The 24,735-nt window shown below is 36.7% G+C and overlaps 1 protein-coding gene across 1 annotated transcript in view; it reads left to right on the top strand.

Moving 5' to 3' along the window:
• The window catches only part of LOC136758315 (monocarboxylate transporter 13), a 30,705-nt gene extending 6,257 nt beyond the window's left edge, over positions 1–24,448 (top strand). The window contains 6 exon segments of the mRNA XM_066712563.1: positions 19,447–19,577; positions 19,579–19,675; positions 21,301–21,444; positions 21,801–21,993; positions 21,995–22,605; positions 23,814–24,448. Of these exon segments, the coding sequence (XP_066568660.1) occupies positions 19,447–19,577; positions 19,579–19,675; positions 21,301–21,444; positions 21,801–21,993; positions 21,995–22,605; positions 23,814–23,935 (1,298 nt within the window). The 3' untranslated portion in view covers positions 23,936–24,448.
• Positions 24,449–24,735: the final 287 nt, after the last annotated feature.

The following is a 24,735-nucleotide window of genomic DNA, read 5'->3' as shown; positions in this document are numbered from 1 at the left end:
TTTTATTTAAACATGTATTGCTCGAAACTCTTCTGAATTAAAAGACATCTGGAGCTTATGTGTTAATCTTTTGCTACTTTAGCTCAGATATGGAATGGAAATCTAAACATCTGGAAAATAACCATGCATACAAACTACAGCAAAAAGAAAACCATCAATATGTCGAGCATGGTCTGCTGCACCAAACTTACCAACATATGAAACCTGGAACGATAGATCTTGGTCTTCTTGAAACTTTTGTCATCCACATTTTATGGTTTATTGTGTTTTCTCAATCCCAATCATGGGCCTTTTGAATGCTGAGGTCAGTGTGGTACTCTCTGTTGATGGGATTTTTAAGTGTTTTTCTCCCGGACACAGTGCTTAGACATTAGACATCATATACTGTTATCATTCAGTGACGGAAAGAACCCCGAAACCTCTTCAATAAACATCAGTGTCTGAAAAATTAATTTGCTGGGGCATAAAGATAAAGCATAAAGCATGAGCACAATTAAGAATGTAACAAAGATAAAGTGCAATAGGGTTTGATACCAGTACGGGTTCAAGTTCTATTAAAGTTAGTGTAAAAAGGAAAATGTCATTTTGTATTTAATCCCCCCCCCACAAAAAACAAGATGTTAAAGCCTTGGGGAACATGCACAGCAACTAAAAAAGCCATCTTTGATAAGTGGAGACTCCTTTTGAATTTTAAAAAGCCAAGCAAAATGGGATAAGTAATATTTACATTTTTATTTTCAATTACAATCCAATGAAACATCTATTGACAAACTACAGAATGACTTAATAATATTATAGCTTTCCACCATTGATGCTATCTCTTGAATGCTCTGCAATGTGTCTTCCCATTTGTTTAACTGTTTCACTCTCTGGGATGCCTGGGATGGGGCCGCTGTCATTTGCCTTCGAGGTAAAGTAAGGGTAACAGCCTGAAGCTGACCTACGGGGAACTGAGCACAGAAGACTTTGTTGTTGACGTTGTCTTTACAGGGCAAAAATAGATTACATGTAATTTCATGTAATGCCTGATAGGGATTATAAGAAATCTGGCAATATTATTAATATGTGCACTAGTAAAGTGCTCAGGAGTTCAAAGGTTATTTCTCCCCTGGGTAATTGCCTCTGATTTCCTTAGAGTCACTGTAACAGTTTTAATGTCACTGATCTATTAAGAGAGAAGAAAAATGACATTCAAATGTTTGCTCCTTAAATATAATCTGGACTTAATTGCGGGGGGGGGGGGGGGGGGTAGTTACACCTGGAACTGGATCAAAAAGCTTTGAAATGTGCTTTTTCTGCATTAAAGCTTAAGCCATTTTGCTTTTAACATGGTTCAATAGATTGGGACACTCCTATTGATCCCGTTGTAAATAGAGTATGATGCTTACTTATGTGGATTTAACTTCTTTATCCACTTGGCCTGGCTGTTTGTTTAAATTATTAAAGAAGAGCCGGAAATGACTATGTGTTGCATTGGATGGTGTTAAGACCAAAGAGGAGACTGATTGGAAGATGCCAAGGCATGACTTAGTCCTCCTTTGACTGATTGATCTACTTCACTGCTGGGTGCATTGTGTAATAGAATTATGTAGGCATGGCAAAGTTGACCATTAAGTTAAAGCTTCTAAGAAAAGCTAGTCTATGTTTAATGTGTCTATGGGTTAAATTAATTCTGATGCGCTTATGTGTCAGTCGCATTAGGAAAACCTCAGAGAATTTGTCTGCAGCACTGTCAGCAACATCAGCAAAAATACTTCAGTCTTAGCTACAAAAACAGAAAAACAAAAAACTGGTATATATTAGTGCTTAGGTTGGCTAAAAATAGGAAATTGACTTCCTTTTGACTGTACAATTGATTTGGGGAAATATCGGAATACCTTAAAAGATATTCATATTCTGATTCACTTTGGTGAGATCCAGCCGTTTCAAATCAGAATGGCAAGCAAAGCAGCAAACTTTAGCTAAACAAGAGTCTTTCAAGGCAAACGTATAGTATATGCTGAGCACAGAGGTTGAGCTAAAAAAACTCTAAATATAATGAGAGGATCTGCTTCAGTAGCTGCTTACACAATGAGCCTTCAGAATAGCAATGCAGATTTATACAGCTCCTTAAACCAATTTATTGCTATGAAAACTTTTCGAATAATTATTCTGCCATAAAAGGAAAGTTTCAAAAGCTTAAATGAATGCATTGTTTCTACATTAATTTTTAGGTTGATGTATTTCTGTTTTTTCTAATTGCATTTCCCATTATAAATAGTGTTTGTGATTCTCTTTGTGACTTACTATTGCAGCAATGGGAGCTGCTTAAAACACTTCTTAAAGTAAGCGAGAGCAAAGGAGGTAGGGAGGTCAGCAAAATTTGTATAATCACCAGCAGAGTGTAAGGCAATGCAATCTTCTGTATTTCCAACCATTATAAAGACACTGTTAGATTCAGAGCTTGTGTGTTAATAATCATATTAAGTTTTTTGCACAGTGTGCCACCGTTAAGACTATATTGCTCTACTGAAGTTATATCTGAAATACATATAATATAATATTACTTTAATCTAAATGTTTTATGTATTCAAAATGATTTATAAAAAGACATTCATTAATTTATAAAACACTATCATTTTGTATTTTAAAGTTTACTGTACATGTGGATTTATCTCAGGTACCCTCTCCCCCGTGAAGGTGTAAAGAGACGTATTACACAAGCATGTTCACCAAATCCCCAAATCCAAAATATCCACCTTAGATTTAGGCAGCATACCGGAGGATTTTCAAAGCTCTTTGTTTCTGAGTAATACTTGCTTCACTTTTTCTGAAAGTAAAAATAAAAGTTTAAAGGTACAAATCTAACAAGTGACAGCTTATATAAAGAATATGGATACATGTGGTAAGTTGAAAACAGATTTGTAAATGCAATTTTTTTTGGATTCTGAGAATGTAGAGCAAAATTTACACTAATGTTTGAATTGTTATCTTGACCATTTGAAAATAAACTATTTATGTACATTCTGACTGGGTGTGAGTCCAAGCAAATGACTTCTCTTTAATAATAGATTATATATATTGCTGAAGAAGCAGTCTTAGAAATAAAATGGCAGTCCGGTGTGTTCCCCTTTTACCAGCACAGCTGTGCAGATGGGAAGGGTCCATGCAGGGTGGAAAAAAACAATACCTCATATTCTGTCAAAAGGACAGTGATGTACTAACACTATTCAAATTTTTGTAGATTTAGTATTAACAATTATTTTGATGGACATGCTTCTAATTAATTTGACTGTTTTCATATCTCGATGCCTGCTGCCTGCCTACTGAGAATTAATGCATAATTGATCTATTCTTCATTTGATTTTTATATGGGGATATTTAAAACAAACATGCAGTTACTTTTGATTTACATTTGTACTTTTCAATGTTCAATAATACCTTTACAGGCACCTGGAATCAAACCAATTTGGAAATATTAAAAGATAGATTTTCCTCAAGATCCTTACCCATTTTTGTACATATCCACACATTTCCCAGATAAACAAAAACAGAAAATACAAGTCTCATTCTCTTATCAAATTAAAAATATTTAATCAATCTACCGTGTTTAATAAAACTTTACCAAAGCCTACTTAATAACATAAGCATCTTTCCATAAACTGTAATCATAATATAATCAGGATAATAAGGTAGAACTATCCTTTCGTCCTTTTTCAATATTTTTATATTAATGAATTAAATTGTTCCATATCTGTGGTCAGCAGTAAAACAAATTTAAGAGTTAACTGACAGCTGGGTAAATGTAATTATTCTTTTGAATCTTGTTGTGACATAACAGATCAACAACCCAGTGCATCTGACAGGCAGATCAACCTTGGGATTAAGGTTCATTACTAAGCCACTGAAGGCTTGAAAATCAGTCTGTTTTGAATTGCAACTGTGAGAGAAGTGACAAGCAGAAGCGCTTTATTGACTCATTTAATATCACCCTGTCAGGAGGCCCATGCTTTCCCACTTCTGGAGAACCTGAGAAATTATCAAGTTCATCCATATGTGTTACTTATGTTTATACAAATGGAAGGTTTACTCATGGGATAGTAATGTGTATCTTTGTCTGTCTATATATCCAACTCTCTATCTACAGATTTAAAATTTGACCTAAAATGTTTTCATCACTGATTAAAGTATTAAAAATAATACAAAATGCAAATACTTGTGGGGGGGGCAATGGCTGCAACAAACGAAGGGGCACTTCGGTTTGGGTGTGTGTTGGGGGAAAGGGTGCAGGCGAAGTGCAGTCCGGGAGGGTGGGGTTGCTGCCAAAGTATGGTTCTAGCTCAAAGTTACGGATCGCAGCATGGATCGGGGGAGGGGCGATCTGTACTGTACTGAAGTACTGTATTTAAGACAACATAATAGAATGAGGACAGGTTCATGTAGCCTGTATTGCGCTCTGTATTAAAACCTGCGCCGCCTCCAGAAGCAGCAATACACCTGCTTCAGCCTTATTTCTCTCAGCTCCCAGGTGCCGCACACTGCAAGTTTTAACCCTCCGGTTCAGTGCCTCCATGGGCTAAAGCATGCCATGTGTAGCACCTGGAAGCTGCAAGATGTAAGGCTGAATGCCAGCTTCTGGGGGGCCGGGAAAGCATAGGATAAAGCAGCATTTTTATGCCACTTGTGGGGATTTGTTGTTTCATAGACTACAATGGGGGGCTATATCGTGAAGGCTCAATGCATGTGCCTTTGTTTCCGCGAGCTACAGGGGCGGCCTCCACTCACCTCGATTGCGTACAGTTTTCTTCTACTAGGCTCTTTGATGCATGTAGAATCACAAGGAATGGGTGGATATAACACTGGGCTCAGACCACATCTAACCAATCATTGCTGTCAGGTTTTATTTGATTTATTTTCAATAAACATATTGGCATTTGTGTAGCAGTTTACTGTGATCTATATGGAGAGGCAACAAGGTTCAGATGTTTAGAGACATATGCAAGTATTATTATTTGCAACAGCAGATTCTCTGTTCATTATACAAATAACATTATTGGGAAGTAATCATTATATCCCAATCTAAAAGGCCTATTTGTCAAGTAGTCATGGTCTCCTGGAGTTTGGGATGGTCTCCTACTGTTGCTTCCTTTTTTTCTTTCAGTTCCCTGTGGTCTAGCAGTTCAGTCAATGCTTGAAGACTAACTCTGGCTTTGTCATAATGATTGTTCTTGGTCAGTGACTTGTGAAGAGAAATCTTGCTCCATACTTTGCGTGTGGCCTTCTCCAACAAGACAAATCAATGGCAATTTCCGGATTAGAAAAATATGCTGTGTAATTAGTGTAAAGGCCTGTTTCAATCAAAAGATGTTCAGGTTCAACACTCTACTCTAAAAATATAATTGAACCCAGTAGATCTGTCAGCTAGTTTTCACAGCTTGCTTAGATCGTTGCCTCAGCTTGAGATGTGCAAGGATTGGCAAAAAATATTGTATCTATGCTGTAGGACTTGTATGCCTTTCATACAAAAAAAAGGTCTGACAGCCTGGTTAAATTAAGGTATATTTAATCTGTTTATAGTTTGTGAAGGAATAAAGGTGCAGTGAGGTGATTGAAAAGCTCAAAGAGTCAGGAAAGGTGAACGAAAGTGAGCATTCATTTGAGGCCTTGGTTCAGAATAACCATGTACAATTATCACAATAATGATGAAATCTAAGGTTGATCCTGGTATGGGTTTGTTTTAATAGCATAATAAAACACATGTAAATCAGGGGAGTTATAAAACAACATTTATTTATTTTTTACCTTTGTTTCAGAGTTTCAAAACTTGCACATTAACAATTTGCACAGCAAGAATTACAACTATTTGTTCATTTTTATTTATTCAATTTTGCTCTCCCTCAGTGGTCAACTGGTCACTACAGAAAAAGCACAATAATGTAATATATAATATGTAATATATTATATGGAAGGAGTCTCGGGTGTCATTTCCCACAGTTTAGACTAGAGGACAGTGAAGCTAAGCTAGAAACAAACTATGCAAATTACCCTAAATGTAGTTTTCAGTAAAGGAAGCATATCATACTGTTTAAATGTATTTTAGACTACAGTGGAATATGTATTATTAGTTGTTGTATGCACCTAATTACAAAGTGAAGTAAACAGTTATACCTGTCGTTTCTAACTTTAAGTGGTGTTTTAACTAAAGCAGCTCTGTCACTCTAAGCTACCATTTTAGGCCTACATTGAAAAGTCTGGAATATTTTGTATGGGCTGTAGGATTTTTCAATATTCAAAAACATCTATATCATTGCTTAATTATTTGAGGCAGGCCTCACTGTAAAAATTGTGTAAAAAGTCCACACACTTTTCTTTTACCTTATACCCCTGAGATCATTATGCCAAAATATATGGAGTTGAATCCATTCGTACATCACTATTTTAAGGGAGATAAGACTTTGGACAAACCATTCTTTTTTTTTTCTTTTTTTTTTTAACTTTAAGCTTTTAAGGATTTAGAACTAAAAACAAAAGATCCTTAAATGACCTCTTGTACATCGGGTAAAAAAAAAACTCCATATTAGTTAATACATGAAATCTAATGTGCACTTTTATTTAAGCTGCATTTTAAAATTAATTACAAACTTTGCTTTATTTAAAAGTAGGCTGTACCATGAATTCTTAAGATCTAAATGTAAGCAAACATAAACATATAATGTAAATGGTGTTAATAAGTAGCCAATATCGTTGAAAGAATATAAATGAAATTAAAGTTTTGAACATAGAAGTGAATTAAAAAAAAGCTTTTAACTTCAAGGGTTAAATCAGTAAGCAGATTAGACAAGCATTGGAAATATTACAAAGGGTATTTAGTCCACACACAATTAAATTAATGGACAACACGATAAGGAATTATATTGGATAATTATTAATTTATTCCTAGTAAATGTGGCATGTATATAGCTGCCCTATGCTCTTTCCAACAGTTCATAGCTAGACCATTGATCATCTCCTGACAGCCTGAAAGAAAAAAGAGAAACATATCACAGAAGAGAAATGCCTTCATTAAATAGAGACGACAGCAATTGGTTACCATATTGATTTTGCTTCCATGTCTTAATAGAACTGATTGTATGTATTGGATTTTTAATAAATATGCAAAATCAGCTGAATTGATTTCTGATGTCATATACAGTTGGAAATCAAAGCACTTTCACTTTGCTTGTTTGTTGCACATTCTACTCATTCTCATCGCTAGTGTGTGATGCACTAAGCTCCAATCGCATGAAACACAATTCACTAAATGATAGTCCATTACATAAAGGTTACAAGCTGAGGGAAATGATTACAGGCCCATTTTTGTGCCGCTGTCAGTCATTTAATTATAAATTATGGAATCATTATGTAATTTTCATTTCTATTGTATTTTTATAAATTCCCCCATGAAAGGCTTGTATGCAATTTGCTGGAATCACTCCTAAATACTTTGTCAGTATCTATATTGCACTTCTAAAGAACACCAGATAATCTTTGCTTGCTAAATAGCAGTAATAAAATGCCATAAAACAAATAACCAAACTTCTTCTCCATCTTGTTCTAGAAGTTTAAAGTTCAAAAAGAAGACCAAAAAGATTTCAAACCTTTAAATTAAACAATTAAGAGTCTATGGTTCTCAGTAGTCCTTTAAAAATCAAGTGCATGCATACATTGTGCAGTATATGCAGACAATTGCTGCCCATACATATGCCTTGTTATTGACTGCTGTAGATTCATTGTATTGTAACATCCAGGAGAGTAATCATGTGGGATGGCAGTATACGTGACTTAGAAAAAGCCTCCACTCCAGTCTATTCCTTCTGTGGCTGAAACTGAGCAACTGGTGGACTTGATGAACAACAAATGACACAGTTTGGACGACTGCAGCAGCTTGTGGTGGTTGTTGAGCTTAGCACAGCTTAGAAATCGAGATCAGACCCCCGACAGTTTACATCTCAAGAATATTAAAATCTTCCTTGCTTGATCATTCCTTGCATATCCAACCCTGAGACAATTATCATTCTTGCCCAGAGGAAACGTGTACCTGTATCTCATGCTCACAAGCCAGGACAGATGGCCTGCATTCATTATGCCCATAAAGAGTGATGTTCTCATTTGAACATTTTATGTCACTCTTTTTCATGCCGTTATTGTTGCTTATTCCCCCCTCAGATAGACTGCACTTGTAAAGATCTGGGCAGAATTTCAAAGTGAAGCTTTTGCTTGAGCTTGTGTGGAGGCCAGCACCACATGGCACGTATGTTAGTAATGTTTTTCTGCATAAGAGATGCCCCCCACCATTAAATATGCAGAATCAGGAATAAGAAATGAGCAATCAACTTTAAAATTAAGAACAATAATTCTTATTTGGAACACCAATGTATTGTTTTAACAAAGTCAATGTCAGTATTACTAAGGCATCTGTTATTACCTGTACGTCACTTCTCCACAGTGCCAAATTCAGATTATTAAATCACAAGCACTTTTGATTCATTTTCATCAGTTTAGTATATAGTCCTGAAACTCATTTGTTGTATTTCTGTGGCATGTAATGTATTTGTTCCACTAGACAAATATATTTCAGGTTCTTGGTAGTATCACTCTTATGTTATGTAGACTTGGGATTTTTACCATAGCCTCCTAGGACACATAGGGCTTAATAATAGTCATAGTAGTAATACAAATAAAATGTAAAGGTAATCTTTTTGAAATTACAGGTTTTTTTAACTGTATTTCTTATTTCGATTTCTTCTATAAATCTGTCAAATTAATCGATTCATATAAATAATAGTGAATGAATGTCAGGACTACAACATTGAGTGTTGTTTCTCCAATATTGCATATCTTGGAGGAATAAAGTAAAACGAGACATTAATTAACCCCAGAGGATGCTGTGGATGAAATCAGGCCACTGTATTACGATGTGCTGCAGACGAATTTACATTTTGAAAACACACAGGAATGCAACTGAATGGTTATAAATACATTTTAATAGAGGACTGCTTCAGACTTATTTATTTATTTATTTTTCTATAAAATTTGAATAATATTATCTTGAGATACAAAATTAAAGTTTGCAGAAAAAGAGAAGATTGTCTGTATTGGAAGCCATAGCTTTCAGGCAAAGCAGTTTTTTTGTTTGTTTAATGAAATGCTTGGTCTATTTTAATAATTGTAATGATTATGCTTAATAAAACATTATAGAGGCCCTTGAGATAATGGATTAGAAAATATGTCTTTTTACTTGATGATTCTTAATTAAAAACGTTGAATAATAAATACCTTTAAATATCCCAATATACTTTAACAGTTTCATTCAGTGTCGAGAAGTTAAAGGAAAATGCAGATAAATAGCAGATATAAGAACATGATCTTTAAATGTTAAGATTCCAAATCAAACATTTAGTTTATGTCAAGCCTAACAGGCTAATATTTATATGACAAAACACATTACTTTGAACTGCCTAAAGTTTTATACCTTGATGAAAGCACAATTCAAAACTGTGTTTTTCAAGATATGATGTTTCTATAGAAACAAGTGATTGTTGATATTGTTGTTTTCCAGATGCATAAAACATGATTTGTCAGTTTTTGAAAGGAAAAGAAAAAGAGGATATTTTCTGAATTCCATTAAATCAGCAATGTGTGTTTCAATTAAATTCTGCGACAGATGCAATTTCTCAGATTAAATAGTATTTAATCATTTGTATACTGCAGATCAATAGTGTCCTTCTGTTTGTAACCAAGAATAATATAACTGTAATCTGAATATATACCAGTTGGGGTGTATTTTTTTTTTTTTATTCAAGCTACCCCACTGGTCCTTTCAAGGTTTACAATCTTCAGAGCCAAAAAGACAGAGGACAGCTGGAAAGCGAAAAATAAACTTAGAAGTACAAACTCAGTTTGTGAATATCATGACGAAAATAAATAAAAAGTTTCATTTTGAGACTTAAGGTCCTTACATTTGTCTGAATAATGGATGAGTGAAACTACAAACCAGCCTTAATAGAGAGAAAATAACAACTTATTTCAGAATGTAAGCTCTCTGGAGAGACAGGAAAAAAGATTTATACTTTCTTTTTTTTATCCCTCCCCTTTTTATTTTTAAACTTCCAATTCTATAGCTTGGATGAAGATGTATCAGTTGCAATTCAGAGGACTCCCTGCTTTACACTGTCAGGCAAATTCCATCTCTACTGCCAGCCCCGATGGTAAAAGCATGACTTTCAAACTGGCTGTGTCTTTCTTCTAGAAAAAAGGGGGAAACATCTGACTATGGAGAATGTCTTTTTGATGTCACAGACCAATCAAAGGTCAGTGCTTTAAACTCAGGAGATGCATTCATAAATGTTAACATAAAAAATAAAAAACAGTTTGTAGAGCCTCTTGGGAAACCACAAGGGGCCTCCAGATGGGCGACAGACCCCAGCCTTCCCCACTTTACGGCCTGATTCATTGTGTGCCTCAAAAGTGTTTCATATGATATGATTTTATGCTGATTGAGCCATCTGACAAGCCACACTAAGAAGTCCAGTATTTGTGAAGGTGTATGGAATGCACTTCAATGGGTTAAACATTAGTTCCAGCTGGAGGATTATTTTTTCATATCTAAACATAAGATATGTCTATGTCTATGTCCTGTGCTGGAAATAAGATTTGGAGTCGGAAGTTCTAATCAGATTTTATTACGTGCACGGGAAAAAACACAGCAACAGAAAGTATTCAACAAGTATAATTCTGTTTTTCCAATGAGTTCAAGGAAGTACAAAGCTTTTATTCCCATTTTGGAACATACCTTCAAGGGGTTTGACATTTTACAAGCAGTGTCTGATTGGTCATCTAAATAACTATGATAGTAATTTAATTGGCATTCTAAAATAAGCCTACCCATCTCATCAATATTATTACAATTATTACTCATTAATAATAATTATCCTCTAAATTGCCAGCTACATCTAGAAGGTCATTTGCCGATAACAAAGATAGTTTTGAAACAATTAAACTTTAATAAGAAACAAGTGAAGAATGTAAGTTGCTGATAAACTAAAAAGGAGTAACTGAGAAGTTAGAAAAGAAAAGGTTCCCAAAATTCATTGGAAAGAATGCAGGCAAATTAATAGTTACTTGCCAGAAACTTCCAGGGTCACAGCACACAAAGCTCAGAAGCACAAAATGATTTCTATTTTCCTCCACAGTCCCTTATTACGTCACCCTACTTGTAGCTATCATATATGCCTACAGTATATATTATATGGGTGTAATTGATTGATTGAAAACCAATTGAATATTTTCAATTAATCCCTCACCTGTAACCATATATATGAAGTTATAATGAATTTGATTTGTTGAAAATATGTTATGGTTGGGTGAATGGTTATTTACAGAAATAAACTGTGTGCCTGCTTACTTGAAGACAATCCTTTTCTAAGGAATCTTGGATCAAATCAGTTGAGGCAAGATAGTCCGCAGTCTGAAATCCTCGTCACTTCCTACCAGCTTACAATGGACTTCCACACATTCAGTGCAGACTTAATCCTGGTGGCTCAGTTGTTGATTGGATTAATCTATTCTGCTCCCTACATGATAGTGTCCAATACCGTAACCTTCAATATACTGGTAATTCAGTTATTGCAGATGCCACAATTTAATGTATTAGAGCTTACAGCTACAACGTTCATCAATTTTTCTTTGCAGCTGTTCTCAAATGGTATGTATGGAGGAATCAATATTCCCCATGACAGGGTAGGATACTTTTTTATTTTATTTTATCATCCATTATTTTTGTTCACCTTTCCTGGAAGATTTGTGCTGCTTAAATCATATTTCCAGTTTTACTTTCTCTAACCTTTCTGTGTATCTCACATCAACATTATGTTTTCACTGTCTATAATGATGTGATGTTTATGATTATGGTATTTGAAATGCAATGCCATATTAACTACAAACAAATTGTTACACTTCAACCCCTCCACTTCACACAGCTATAATTCCAAAAGCTAGTTTAAAATGTATTACAAAATGCAGAGGAAATTATGAAGCCCACAAAGAGGATTATAGTAGTCATAATTAATTAATAATAGTATTATTTGTATACAACAAACAAACCAGACATCAACAAAAATCCAGATATAAAGAAAACGGCATTCAGCACTCAAAATACTAAAGTACAGTGACTGTTTCTTTACATGATAACAAATGTATAATTACACTGATCTTATAAGTTACTAACATGTAGTAACTGAGTACCTACTATGTAATTAGGGAGATGTATTGTAAAGTGTTACCTAATAATTATTCACCTTAATACATAATAATACAGACATAAATAGTTATATCCTCATCCAGTCTGCTTCTGCAAATGTGGTGATGTCTCTTGGGTTCAGCCCAGCACATCCTTGGTCCAATAAGGATGTATTTCCCCTCTTGTGTGTCCAGCTCCCAGCCAGGTAATTCATTCATTTTAACTCAGAGTGCATTTTAGACACTATCAAAAAGCATTAGTTACAAAGTGTTGGTGACGGACTAGACCAAACCAGACTGGGAATTTTGTGTGCATGGCTTTGTACACCTTCATCTTTGTTGCGTGTTTCACAGGGTTTATTCAAGATTTAATCTCTCAGAATCCCCTTTCTATCTGTAATATGTTGTAATACCCCACAGAGACACCGAAACTCTTACAAACATGTGTCTGATAATTAGATTCTCGTGAAAGGCCAGGAATGTGACATCTATTCGTATGGCAGATTGTATTACATTTCATGCTCTCTTAGAGGATATATTATTAGGCTTAAATCCCACTGTGATTATTTTTAAACTCTCTACTCCAAGCCCCTGTCTATTTCATTGTGTTGAAAAGTGAAGGATGCAACAGATAGAAAGTGACCAGAATCCAAATATTACTTAACACTTATTACAACAAGCATGAGAGGAGCATGGTTGTTTTACTGATGTTTATTGAAGGCTGTAGTCATGATTATGTACACAAGTCATCAAAACATAAAAATCTGAGTTGTCAAATGTATGAATGCAATTCTGCTTAAATTGATATTCAAAAATTGCTATTGATTTTATACATATATTGAGCTACACAACCTCGGTGGTCACAAATCTGGTATTACAAAGTAACACACTGTCATAAATATATTCATGCCTGCAATAAAATTGAATACAAATTGAATTTGCCCTTAATTGTCACTAGCTGAAGCCAATAAGCTGATTCATGATCTTTTCAGCTCCAGTGTTGACTACTATACCATCTGCTGGTATCTGTGAGGGATCTTATGAGGTGTGATCTTGTCTGAGCACATTTTCCTGTGTGTTAACCAGAAATAAACCTCAAGAGCATAACTCGTATTCACTGGTTACCTGTCTGGACATGTGAAATGTATCAGATGTTTACAAAATGAAATGGCTTACACTACTGCATTACATTTACCTTATACCCCTGCTTTTTAGTAAATGTATTAATTCCTACATTTAATATGTAATCTATATGTAATGGGGGGTGGGGCATGTTGCCACAGCTATTTAAGTAATGTACCTGTATTGTTATGTTTTATTCATACATAACATCCTTTTTTTGTATTTTCTCAGATAAATTAAGTGCATCTTTCTCCTTTTGTAAGACACCTTCTCAGATTGTTTCCCAATGTACTGCACCCTCTCATGCAAAACAGTTAATCAAGTATTCATTGGTTGAAATCCCAGAAAGAAAAATAACTATTACTATTAATCTGAACCTTTATTTGAAAGAAATATAAATGTATTTATTTATCGCAATACATTATGTATGATTTTGTTATGTGAGTGTACAATATAGGACATTGTATGTACCTATCTGTGTGTGTGTGTGTGTGTGTGTGTGTGACTGTAGATGTGAGTGTTTGCATATAAACTGCTGTGCATTTTTTCAGCTTTGCAAATAAGAAACTGAAAACCTTGTCTTTTCAACAATTACACTTTATGAAAAACAATAATGTTCTGAGTAAGGTCTTTATCATAACGGTCTATTTGCACTGAACACAAAAAATGCTTATGGCTTTGCACAGCTGCATACATGTCTCTCTATATACATGTATTGTATATGTTTGTGTCTACACACAGTATTTTTTAATACAAGTAATTCAAGTAATGCATTTTTTTTTTAATGTCAAAACCTAGTTTGTTGTATATCCAGATATGATTGGGATTCACACTATAGTTTTTCCTGTACTCATGGTAGAGTACATTTTATCCCCAGGAATACATGAAAAGGAGCTTCAATACAATTTTCAAATCACATTTCTGTGGATAAAATGGATTCCCTCTGTAAGCAGTGCACAGTGTCATTATATAAGACTGTGAAGAGATTAATATTGGCATTTGACAATTACACTGCGTTAAAGCACAGAGGAAATAGGATTGGGATATGGATTACTGGAGAACTGAATGTCCACTGTCACTTAACACCCTTCAAAATCAATTAGGAAGATTATACACACCAGGCTTCATTGTTGGATCATATTCTAATCAACAAGCTCAGAGGTGGCTGGTATTATAATTATTACGCCTGCCATTTATGTTAAGTAATCACTGAAAGACACTTACTTCCATTTTTAAACATGCAGGCATATTAAAAGTAAGTACTCTGTATTTTTGTTTCTACTGTTGTTCCATCCTTTTTGTTGTTGTTTCTTGTTCTACGAGTTCTTCATTTTCCTGCTTTTTGGGGGGCTTCTGGTTCTTGTACGCTTCGTTCCCTTGCTTGCTCTTTATGTTCTTGCTCTGTGTTCCATTCCAAAGTTCTATCGTTGTTCTATCCTGTTGATGTTCATGTTTTTCATGTAATGTTCTCTTTTTGTCTTTGTTATTCTTATTCCCATTTTTGCTTTGATTGAAAAGCAGTGTGGTGGTTAATGGCTGTGACACGGAAGAACTACTTTGTCTATACAGCTGGAGGAAAAAACACCCCCTTACTTTATTGCTCCAGCATTAAAAGGAACAGGAAGCGCCAATAAGTACCCAGGGTTTATTGAATGATATGGCTCAGTGGCTAAGCTGTGCACTGACATTATGCGTTTAGACGTGTTGGTACCCACCACCTGCACAAACAGACACACACACACTCCCAAAAAAAATAGCAGAAACACTGTCTTTACCTCAGCAAGCTCTTACCAGAGGACAATGTCACTCTGAAAAGGAGATCCCCTGAAAACGAATACATTGCACATGTCCAAAGGGTTACCCTGTCATAAGCAAAACATTTGGCTTAAAATACCCACAGAACAGCTCAGCGTGTCATAGCACACATATGAGAGAACACTATCCTTCAATTCACAATGCTCGCTGTAGGATGACAGAAGATATCATTATAACCCTGCAACACGAAGTGAAAAGATGCATTATGTATTATATTTTTGAATGAAGTTCAAGACAGAATATCTACAGGGTGATATTGTTATTAAACTTAAACCATTTCAGTTGCTTGTATTTTTCTAGCTCCTGCAGTCTCAGAAGCAAATGTGTAGGAGATTTTAGGTAAGTGTTGAAACCCAGAGGACCAAAGGAGGAGTGGCCAGTCCAGTCAATGACTTAAGATCCACCAAACAATATAGTTGTATTGACTGCGCAGAGAGAGCACCTTTCTGTGTCAGGCAGTACAGAAAGAACACTCAAAATGTTCAGTGGTTACAACAACACCTTTCCACTCCCTTCAGTGTAAGTGTAGGCTGGCAACACAAGACTGTTGAGTGAATAAAACCCAGAATCCTAGCTACTGGGCTCTCGGTATTGACAATACATCCTTGTCAAGTCACAGTGTGGCGTGCCATTACCTGCACTGGCAGACCTGTGTTATTGAATACATTCAATTCTGTAATTTGTGATGTTTTACAGAACAACTTTATTCCTTTTCTCATGGGCAATGGTGTTGATATTTTTGGAACTGCAATAACTGCATATTCCATTTCCACAGTGAACTTTGCATGCTGTGGAATTTTACATAGGAGAACATCTTGAACATCTTTTGCACTGAGGACTGCATTTAAAATATGTACTGGTACTTCTAGTAAATAAATGATGAAGTTTGTACTGATTGGCTTTATTTTATGAGTTACTGACTTGGTTCAATGAAGACAAAAGCATCTCTGGAGTGGAGGGCTGTGGGTTCAATCCCCAGGTGGGGGGCACTGCTGTGGTACCCTTTAGCAAGGAACTCTACCTAGATTACTCCAGTAAATGCCCAGCTGTATAAATGGGTACAAATGTCAAAATAATGTGAAATGTTATAACAATTGTAAGTCCTTCTGGATAAGGAGTAATGATCCTGTACATATGCATTTGGATATAAATTGGAAGTATTGAACTTAATGCCAGACTGAAATTAGTTTACATAGACTGTGCTGACATGCTCCTAAATACATCATAAGAGTAGAGGTACTGTCATGATTTATTTATGATGGTTCTTGCAGGTTATACTTAAAAAGGGTTTTAAATGCAAAGTAATGCAACAAAACACATATCACATGTTAAAAGAATCCAGTATGAACTCTAAAATTGAAATCCAGCTGCATCACCTTAGGACACCTCAACCTCTACTGTCATGACTTCTTACTAGCATGTAAACCTATCCATAATAAACTCACAATACGTCTGACTGGAAATAAAACAAAATATTACAAGCTCCTTTTACAAAATATAAAAATAAAATGAAACCCTTAATCAAAAATGAAACAAATGTACCTCTGTCTATTTTTAAATCATAATTCACAGAATGCTCTCCAAAATTGTACAAAGCCAAAGCTTTTTATACCATAATCCCTGAGAGCCACTGAACTTTAAATTCACACAGTAAAGCTTATTTTTAAAAATCAAAAAACACACCCAGAACATTCTGATTAATACTCTTATGAATGTTACTTTGGAAGCAGCTTACAGTGCTCCAAAGATGTTTGCTGTTGATGGTCAGTAATAGTATGCAGTGTTTTCTCATCAGCAGCATAGAAACTGAATTACACTGAACACACATGAGAGATGTCAACACATAATGGAAGTCTGATGCAGACATTTTCATTATCAGATTCCTTACCGAAATTCTAGATCTGTCAGTTAAGTGAATAAATATCCACAAAGTCAATTAAGAATGCAAAATGTAATATTCTTATTTATATGTAATACTTTTATAATAAAAGTATTATTATTATTATTATTAATAATAATAATAATAATAATAATATTATTAATGATAATATTTTACTTGATATGTCATTTTTTATACAAAAACAGCCTAAATTACTGTAAATGAAGCAAAATGTAACACATTAAATAAAACACAAGGCAGATCTAAAATAAGATTAAGTTAAAAGCCACATTTGAAAAATAGGTGTTACAAATTGTATTTAAACACACAATGGCCCTTGGGAGGAGCATTTCATAATTTTATGCCCCTGCTCCTTCTAATTAAAAGCTCCTACTTGGATTTTTACATATAAAATATATAATTAATATTAAAAGCCACCAATGCTATATATATATATATATATTGCACTAAAAATGTATCTGGTCAAGGAAGGTTCTTAAGATGGAGTATTTTTTCATCTGACATGATAATAAGTAAACAAAAGCATACCCTCTTGCTCTTAAAAGTCTATATTCCTGCAAAACGAGTCCTTCAACAACAACATTGTAATTTTTTCCTGTCCAGTGTGTTTCCAGATTTTACAGCAGATCAACACATCTGTCATTAACCAGGCCATACTCTAATCCGGTCTCTTTGTCTGTGACCTTTCTATTCAAGATGGCAATGAATTTGTTACCATGTGTAATATCTCTGGAAGTCTGCTGAGGAATTTGGTCTGTACTGTTGGGAGTTTGCGGTCTCCTGCGGGAGTCCTACCAATGGGAGGAAGGTCAGAAGAATGTTTCACAAGACGTGCAGGTAAATAACCTCATTTTGATAGGAAGTAAACTAGCCTTTATACCACAGTCTGATTTCAAAGGGGAGATGTACACTCACCTAAAGGATTATTAGGAACACCTGTTCAATTTCTCATTAATGCAATTATCTAACCAACCAATCACATGGCAGTTGCTTCAATGCATTTAGGGGTGTGGTCCTGGTCAAGACAATCTCCTGAACTCCAAACTGAATGTCTGAATGGGAAAGAAAGGTGATTTAAGCAATTTTGAGCGTGGCATGGTTGTTGGTGCCAGACGGGCCGCTCTGAGTATTTCACAATCTGCTCAGTTACTGGGATTTTCACGCACAACCATTTCTAGGGTTTACAAAGAATGGTGTGAAAAGGGAAAAACATCCAGTATGCGGCAGTCCTGTGGGCGAAAATGCCTTGTTGATGCTAGAGGTCAGAGGAGAATGGGCCGACTGATTCAAGCTGATAGAAGAGCAACTTTGACTGAAATAACCACTCGTTACAACCGAGGTATGCAGCAAAGCATTTGTGAAGCCACAACACGTACAACCTTGAGGCGGATGGGCTACAACAGCAGAAGACCCCACCGGGTACCACTCATCTCCACTACAAATAGGAAAAAGAGGCTACAATTTGCACAAGCTCACCAAAATTGGACAGTTGAAGACTGGAAAAATGTTGCCTGGTCTGATGAGTCTCGATTTCTGTTGAGACATTCAGATGGTAGAGTCAGAATTTGGCGTAAACAGAATGAGAACATGGATCCATCATGCCTTGTTACCACTGTGCAGGCTGGTGGTGGTGGTGTAATGGTGTGGGGGATGTTTTCTTGGCACACTTTAGGCCCCTTAGTGCCAATTGGGCATCGTTTAAATGCCATGGCCTACCTGAGCATTGTTTCTGACCATGTCCATCCCTTTATGACCACCATGTACCCATCCTCTGATGGCTACTTCCAGCAGGATAATGCACCATGTCACAAAGGTCCAATCATTTCAAATTGGTTTCTTGAACATGACAATGAGTTCACTGTACTAAACTGGCCCCCACAGTCACCAGATCTCAAGCCAATAGAGCATCTTTGGGATGTGGTGGAACGGGAGCTTCGTGCCCTGGATGTGCATCCCACAAATCTCCATCAACTGCAAGATGCTATCCTATCAATATGGGCCAACATTTCGAAAGAATGCTTTCAGCACCTTGTTGAATCAATGCCACGTAGAATTAAGGCAGTTCTGAAGGCGAAAGGGGGTCAGACACAGTATTAGTATGGTGTTCCTAATAATCCTTTAGGTGAGTGTATGTCAGAGCTGGCTGTCATGTGCTCCTGTTAAACGTTTTAAAAGTCAGTTGCCAGCTATATGTGCTCTATATTTATACTTTGTAACCTTAGTACTGCACAAGACTCAGCAAACTGACCCGCTTGTATCAAGGAAAAAAGATAAAATTAAAAAAAATGAGCTGAAAGAAAAAGCTATGTAAGGAGCTTTATTACTGAATTAAGCTTAAAGTCCCTTTTGCTGAGATTGCTGTTATGTAATTTGCAGGAGCCCTGAGAAGAGGCCTGTAGACCCCCCAGATGGAGGCTATGGGTGGTTTGTGCTCCTCTCCACTTTCCTTGTCTTTGGACTGACGTTTGGGGTGATTAAATCCTTAGGGGGTTTTCTATGTGGAGATTCAAGGCTGCTTCTCCACCACGGCTACCAGCACCTCATGGATCACTTCCATAGCAGTGGCTACTGTCCACATCACTGGTAAATGTTCCTCCCGTCTCTACAATGCAGAACATCTTGTTAAAATCTCATGTCTTGAACCAAAAATGTTAGTTTCTCGCAATTTGGGTGCCTTGATGAAAAAACAACATGTAATACAAAACAATAAACATTTGCATATATATGATTAAATTAAAAGGCTAAAGGACATTCTCTGGCTCACTGCTGGCTTAGCAAAATTAGAGGTCAGTTTTGTCAGCTAAAGTGTGACAATAAGCAGGTCCTAATTTCTGATACCATGGATACTGCTCATGTTTTAAAAAGTAAACAGCTTACTCAGACAATAACAATTATGATTTCAGACCACACACACACACACACACACAATGCTTTTGGATTTTCTTTCTATTCTGGCTGAGCAAGCAGTTCAGAAGTAATGTGAAACCCCAGAAACTGGGGAAAAACTTAGCCAAAAGATATATATCACACAAATGCATTAGGCCACTGGAGTATGAATTTAAACCATTAAACCTCTATTATCCTGTTCCCTTCTGTTTGAACTCAAAACCTAAAGAAAGAACTTATTAATACTTACATGCATACAACATTATACAATAAATCATATTTATGTACATACAATTATTTAATATATAGAGCACATTTTTATCATAAAACTACAAGAAAGCTGTTCTGCACATATAGACGGTGAATGCATGGTTTCATTTTTTTTTTGTTTTACCATACTTTCTCCCTCTATTTATCTTAGCAAGCAGTTTGAAAGTAAATGGTTAACAAGTTGTAAGCCACCACAAAGATTCAGTAATCATCTCTAAACCAGTAATACCTTAGTACAATGTACTGTGTGGATGTTGGGTTAGAAATTAAAATCTAAAAATAAATGGTTTAGACCCATTACTATAATGACTGTAATGATTGTACATAGAGTACTGCAGGATTTCATCAGACCAGGAGAGGGAGCCCCTCCTCTAAAATCCTCAAAATCCACCAGGATTGACAAAACAATTAATAAAAAGTAACACTAATCATAGTACCATGAGGAACTATGACTATGCTAGAGAATAGTGGCAGAAATAAATAATACAATAATATGGGAGGGGTAATAATAATTAAAACAAAATGTTTTTTGTAAATGTGCCTTGATGAAGTAATGTTTCATTAGCACATACACAGGGATCACATGAATCCTCTGAATAAGCTTTTCACAGACGCCACAATATTAGCGTGCCCACCTCTACGCACCTACTGTCCTGGTTCCTGGGTGTGTTTTAGATCAATAGTGAATAAATATCCACTAGCCTAGTAGAGACGCTCAGAACAATTGTTCATTGTTGAAAATCTCAGAGAGTTTTATGAAGTTCAATCACTTTAAGGTGTTGATGAAAATCTCTTGCAGACTGAAACATTGCAAGCATAAAACTGTTTCTTTTGGAGTATACTTCAGAATTGTGTGGGTAATCTGTGTCATTCAACTTTCCAGGAAAAAATGTATTTGGTGTGTGTATGTTTGTTTTTTATTATTTCCATTACTTCCTTTTTTTGGATAGGGCACAATACTGTTGTTATGTTTGAATAATGTAGATCCAAGAATATTTCCTGATTTTCTTTGCCTTTTAATTGCCTTTAAAGTTGTCCTCTGTCCTGCCCAGCTCCTTTCGGGACTGCCCTGAGTGTGCGCTTCGGTCATCGTGCGGTGGTGATGGCAGGGGGTGCTCTCAGTGCCCTGGGGATGATTGCAGGTGCCTTTGCACAGAACCTCTTCCTGCTGTATGTGACTGTGGGATTCATCTCAGGTGAGCTGCTCTACACAGTGTGGTACATTGGTCACATATACACATTCAAGTAAAGAGAAATGTCATAACTTACAGTACATTTTGGTTCAGATTTACTAGTGGAGTCATAACTTGGCCTGTGCTTCAGTTACATTCAGTTAACATTACATTTGGTGTCATAAACATTTGCATTAACAGCAGATTACTGAGAAACCAGTGGGAATTATATAAAAAAAGGACAGTGACTGAGTTTGTTTGCCCTCAATAGTGACCAAACCAGTTAGCACACAGACAGTGGGTCGCTTTTTGTCCAAGCTCAAACCAAAACTTCTATCTTTGCACACAAGCATGGTTCTTCATGTTTCTCTCGGCCCCAGGTTTTGGATATGCCTTGACGTGGACTCCCACAGTGACCATGCTGGGCAGATACTTTGAGAAGAGACGGCCAATGGCCAATGGCTTTGCAAGTGCTGGGGAGTGTGTGGTCACCTTCCTCATCACCCCCACATCCCAGCTCCTGGTGGACTGCTACACGTGGCATGGGGCCATGCTGATTCTGGGAACGATCGAACTGCATCTGTGGTGCGCTACTGAGACCGATCCGACTTCGCAAAGACGAGCCCGAATTAACGATGGAGATGGAGGAGCGCTCTGAGGGAAAAAAGGCCCAGCAAACACCTGGCAGGGGCTGGAGACCAGGTGGAGTCATCCACTACGTAGACTATAGGCTGATAAGCAATTGGCGCTTCATGGTCTACACAATGTTTGGAGTCTTTGCCGCCCTGGGCTTCTTCGCCCCAGCTCTATTTCTGGTGCCTTACGCTCGGAGCAAAGGGATAGCCGAATACCAAGCCACCTGGCTCGTGTCCATATCGGCCATCTCTGACCTCTCTGGAAGGCTGACCTGCGGCTGGTTTGCTAACCTGCGTCTTGTGAAGAAGATCCAGCTGCTGTTCGTCACTGTGTCGCTCCTAGGTACGATTCTCCTTCTCTGGCCCCTGGCAACCTCCTTTCTTCACCTCGTCATCTGCAGTGTGGTCTATGGTCTTGTGTTTGGCTCCACGGTGGCCATACACATCACTGTACTGGCGGACATCGTGGACACGGCACAGCTGGGAAGCGCACTGGGCTTCTTCATGCTCATTTGCAGCAGTGGTGGATTACTGGGGCCCCCTGTTGCAGGTATAACTTGGTGGCTTCTTTTTATCCTTTGCTGTTCTTCAGATAATCACGTATACATATAGGACAACAAGGGGGTCAAACCCTGGTCCTAAAGAACACCAGGCCCTTTTATCGGTCACAGCTGGTTTAGGAGAACCATTGAGGAAAATAAAATGAATAGAGAGTTAACTATTAGTAAATACTACTACTAATACTACTACTACTCATAATAATAATAATAATTAGACTAATGATGATGATGATGGTAGTAAGACTCCAACATAGCAGTGTGATCCAAAATGTTCGCATTGCAAATATCAAAATATATCCTTCATACAGTTTTAAGCTGGTAAATGATTTTCCAAGAAGGCATTAAACCATATAAAAGCTGCATTATGAGTCTGCAGCTTTTAACACCCGCAATGGCGGTGAAACATAATCCCTGAACGACACGGCTACTAATAATGTGAGATAAAGAAATGTATTATTCATTCAGCACTTTTTTTTTTGTTAGAAGGTAAAAGTCTGCTGAAGCTCAACAACTGCACTGTTGAGAACGATGATAAAACAGAACATAATTGCCAAATGTGTGCTTTACTTGGCGAGTTCACGCTCAATGGAAGCCAAAGAATCAATCAATGGCCCCTTTTTTGTAAAATATATAAATATATAAAAAGAGAGTAGGAGAGGGAGAAAGAGAGAGACAAGAAAAGTAGTCTGAACTATTCCCCAAAACTCAGGATGGGAAGAAAGGATTTTGATCTATCAATATTTTCATCTCTAAACAATTTGAACTTAAAATTATAGCTATTCTATAAAATAATACACAAAGTAAGTTCCTGAGGCAATTATGGTGCAAGTTAAAAAATACAATTCTCCTCAAATGTCTATGTTTCCCAATACCGGCTTTTCATCACGAATGTTTATATAGGGCTATACTTTGCTTCATTTGTTTGTTTGTTTTTCATACACAGAATATAAGAGAAGCAAAGACATCTGTGTTGTTGCTTAACATTGCACTTTGGGCATTTGTGCTTCATTGCAACACAGCTGCGATCGCTGGCATCAACCACTGCTCTGGATTTGAGACTATAAACCAATCGAAAGCTGTAACCACTCTAGTACAGCCTGGCCATAGCTGTGTGGGCTGCTCATCTCATTAGTGGGGCCTTGGGCGGCACCACAACCTCATTGTCTGTATCTGCTCTTTACTGTCTTATTGCATTCAGGAGTATTTATCGACAAGATGAGCAGCTATGGGACTGGCTTCCTGATGGCCGGCGTGGCTCTGATTGTGTCCGCTCTGTTCCTCCTTTTACTGCACCAAATGAACAGGAGGGAACGTACATAAAAAAGAGAATGCACTGCTTGGAGAAAAATCTTTTTAAAGTAATAAAGCAGGGGAGACACAATTCTGCAGGGTTTATAGGTCACCCTTAAATCATCATTTTACTGTATATTGACTTGGAAACAAGACACCAACAATAGAGTTTTGGTAACTTCAGTATCCTGTCTTGTCATATCTCTTAACTATGAATTGGTCTGCATGTGTTACACTTTTGTTGCACACATAACATGTGGGGAGAAAAAAAGGAAAAGGAAAAGCATGTCCTGTTTCTGTCAGCATCTCATTTGGAAGCATGTGGATTCAATAACAGGCATCCCGGTGACTCCTGTAACTCCGATGGGTGTTTTTCATTTATTTTTTGTGTGCATTCCTAGTGAGCACAGGATAGGTGTTCTGGGGATCTAGGATCACCACTGTTTGTGCAGATCAACGGCATGCAGCTTATTGCTAGGCAACTGCACGGCAGCCTCCTTTACATCTGTTGCCACATCAGCAGACTGAGATGGAGACGGGGACCCTGGAGAATGAGGTCTACAGAAAAACTTATTCTCATCTGAATACCATTGACTGGAAACTCTTATTTCTTCTTTCCTGCACCTACATATTACTTCAAAGAGCAGGCCTTGGAGTCTTATACACCTACAACTGTTTAAGTAAGGTGTCTCCAAATGGTTCTCATCAATCTTTTATAGATTGCCCAGTAAAGTGACATCATTTTATTCTTAAGTGATTCTTTCTTTCACAGACATTCAGAAAATAATTGGAACATATTGGCAACACATGCATGATTTAAAAGGTAATTT

Source organism: Amia ocellicauda, chromosome 9 (assembly GCF_036373705.1).
Source record: "Amia ocellicauda isolate fAmiCal2 chromosome 9, fAmiCal2.hap1, whole genome shotgun sequence".
Taxonomy (NCBI): Eukaryota; Metazoa; Chordata; class Actinopteri; order Amiiformes; family Amiidae; genus Amia; species Amia ocellicauda.
Note: the sequence above shows the minus strand (reverse complement) of the source record. Positions and strands in the feature narration are given on the sequence as shown.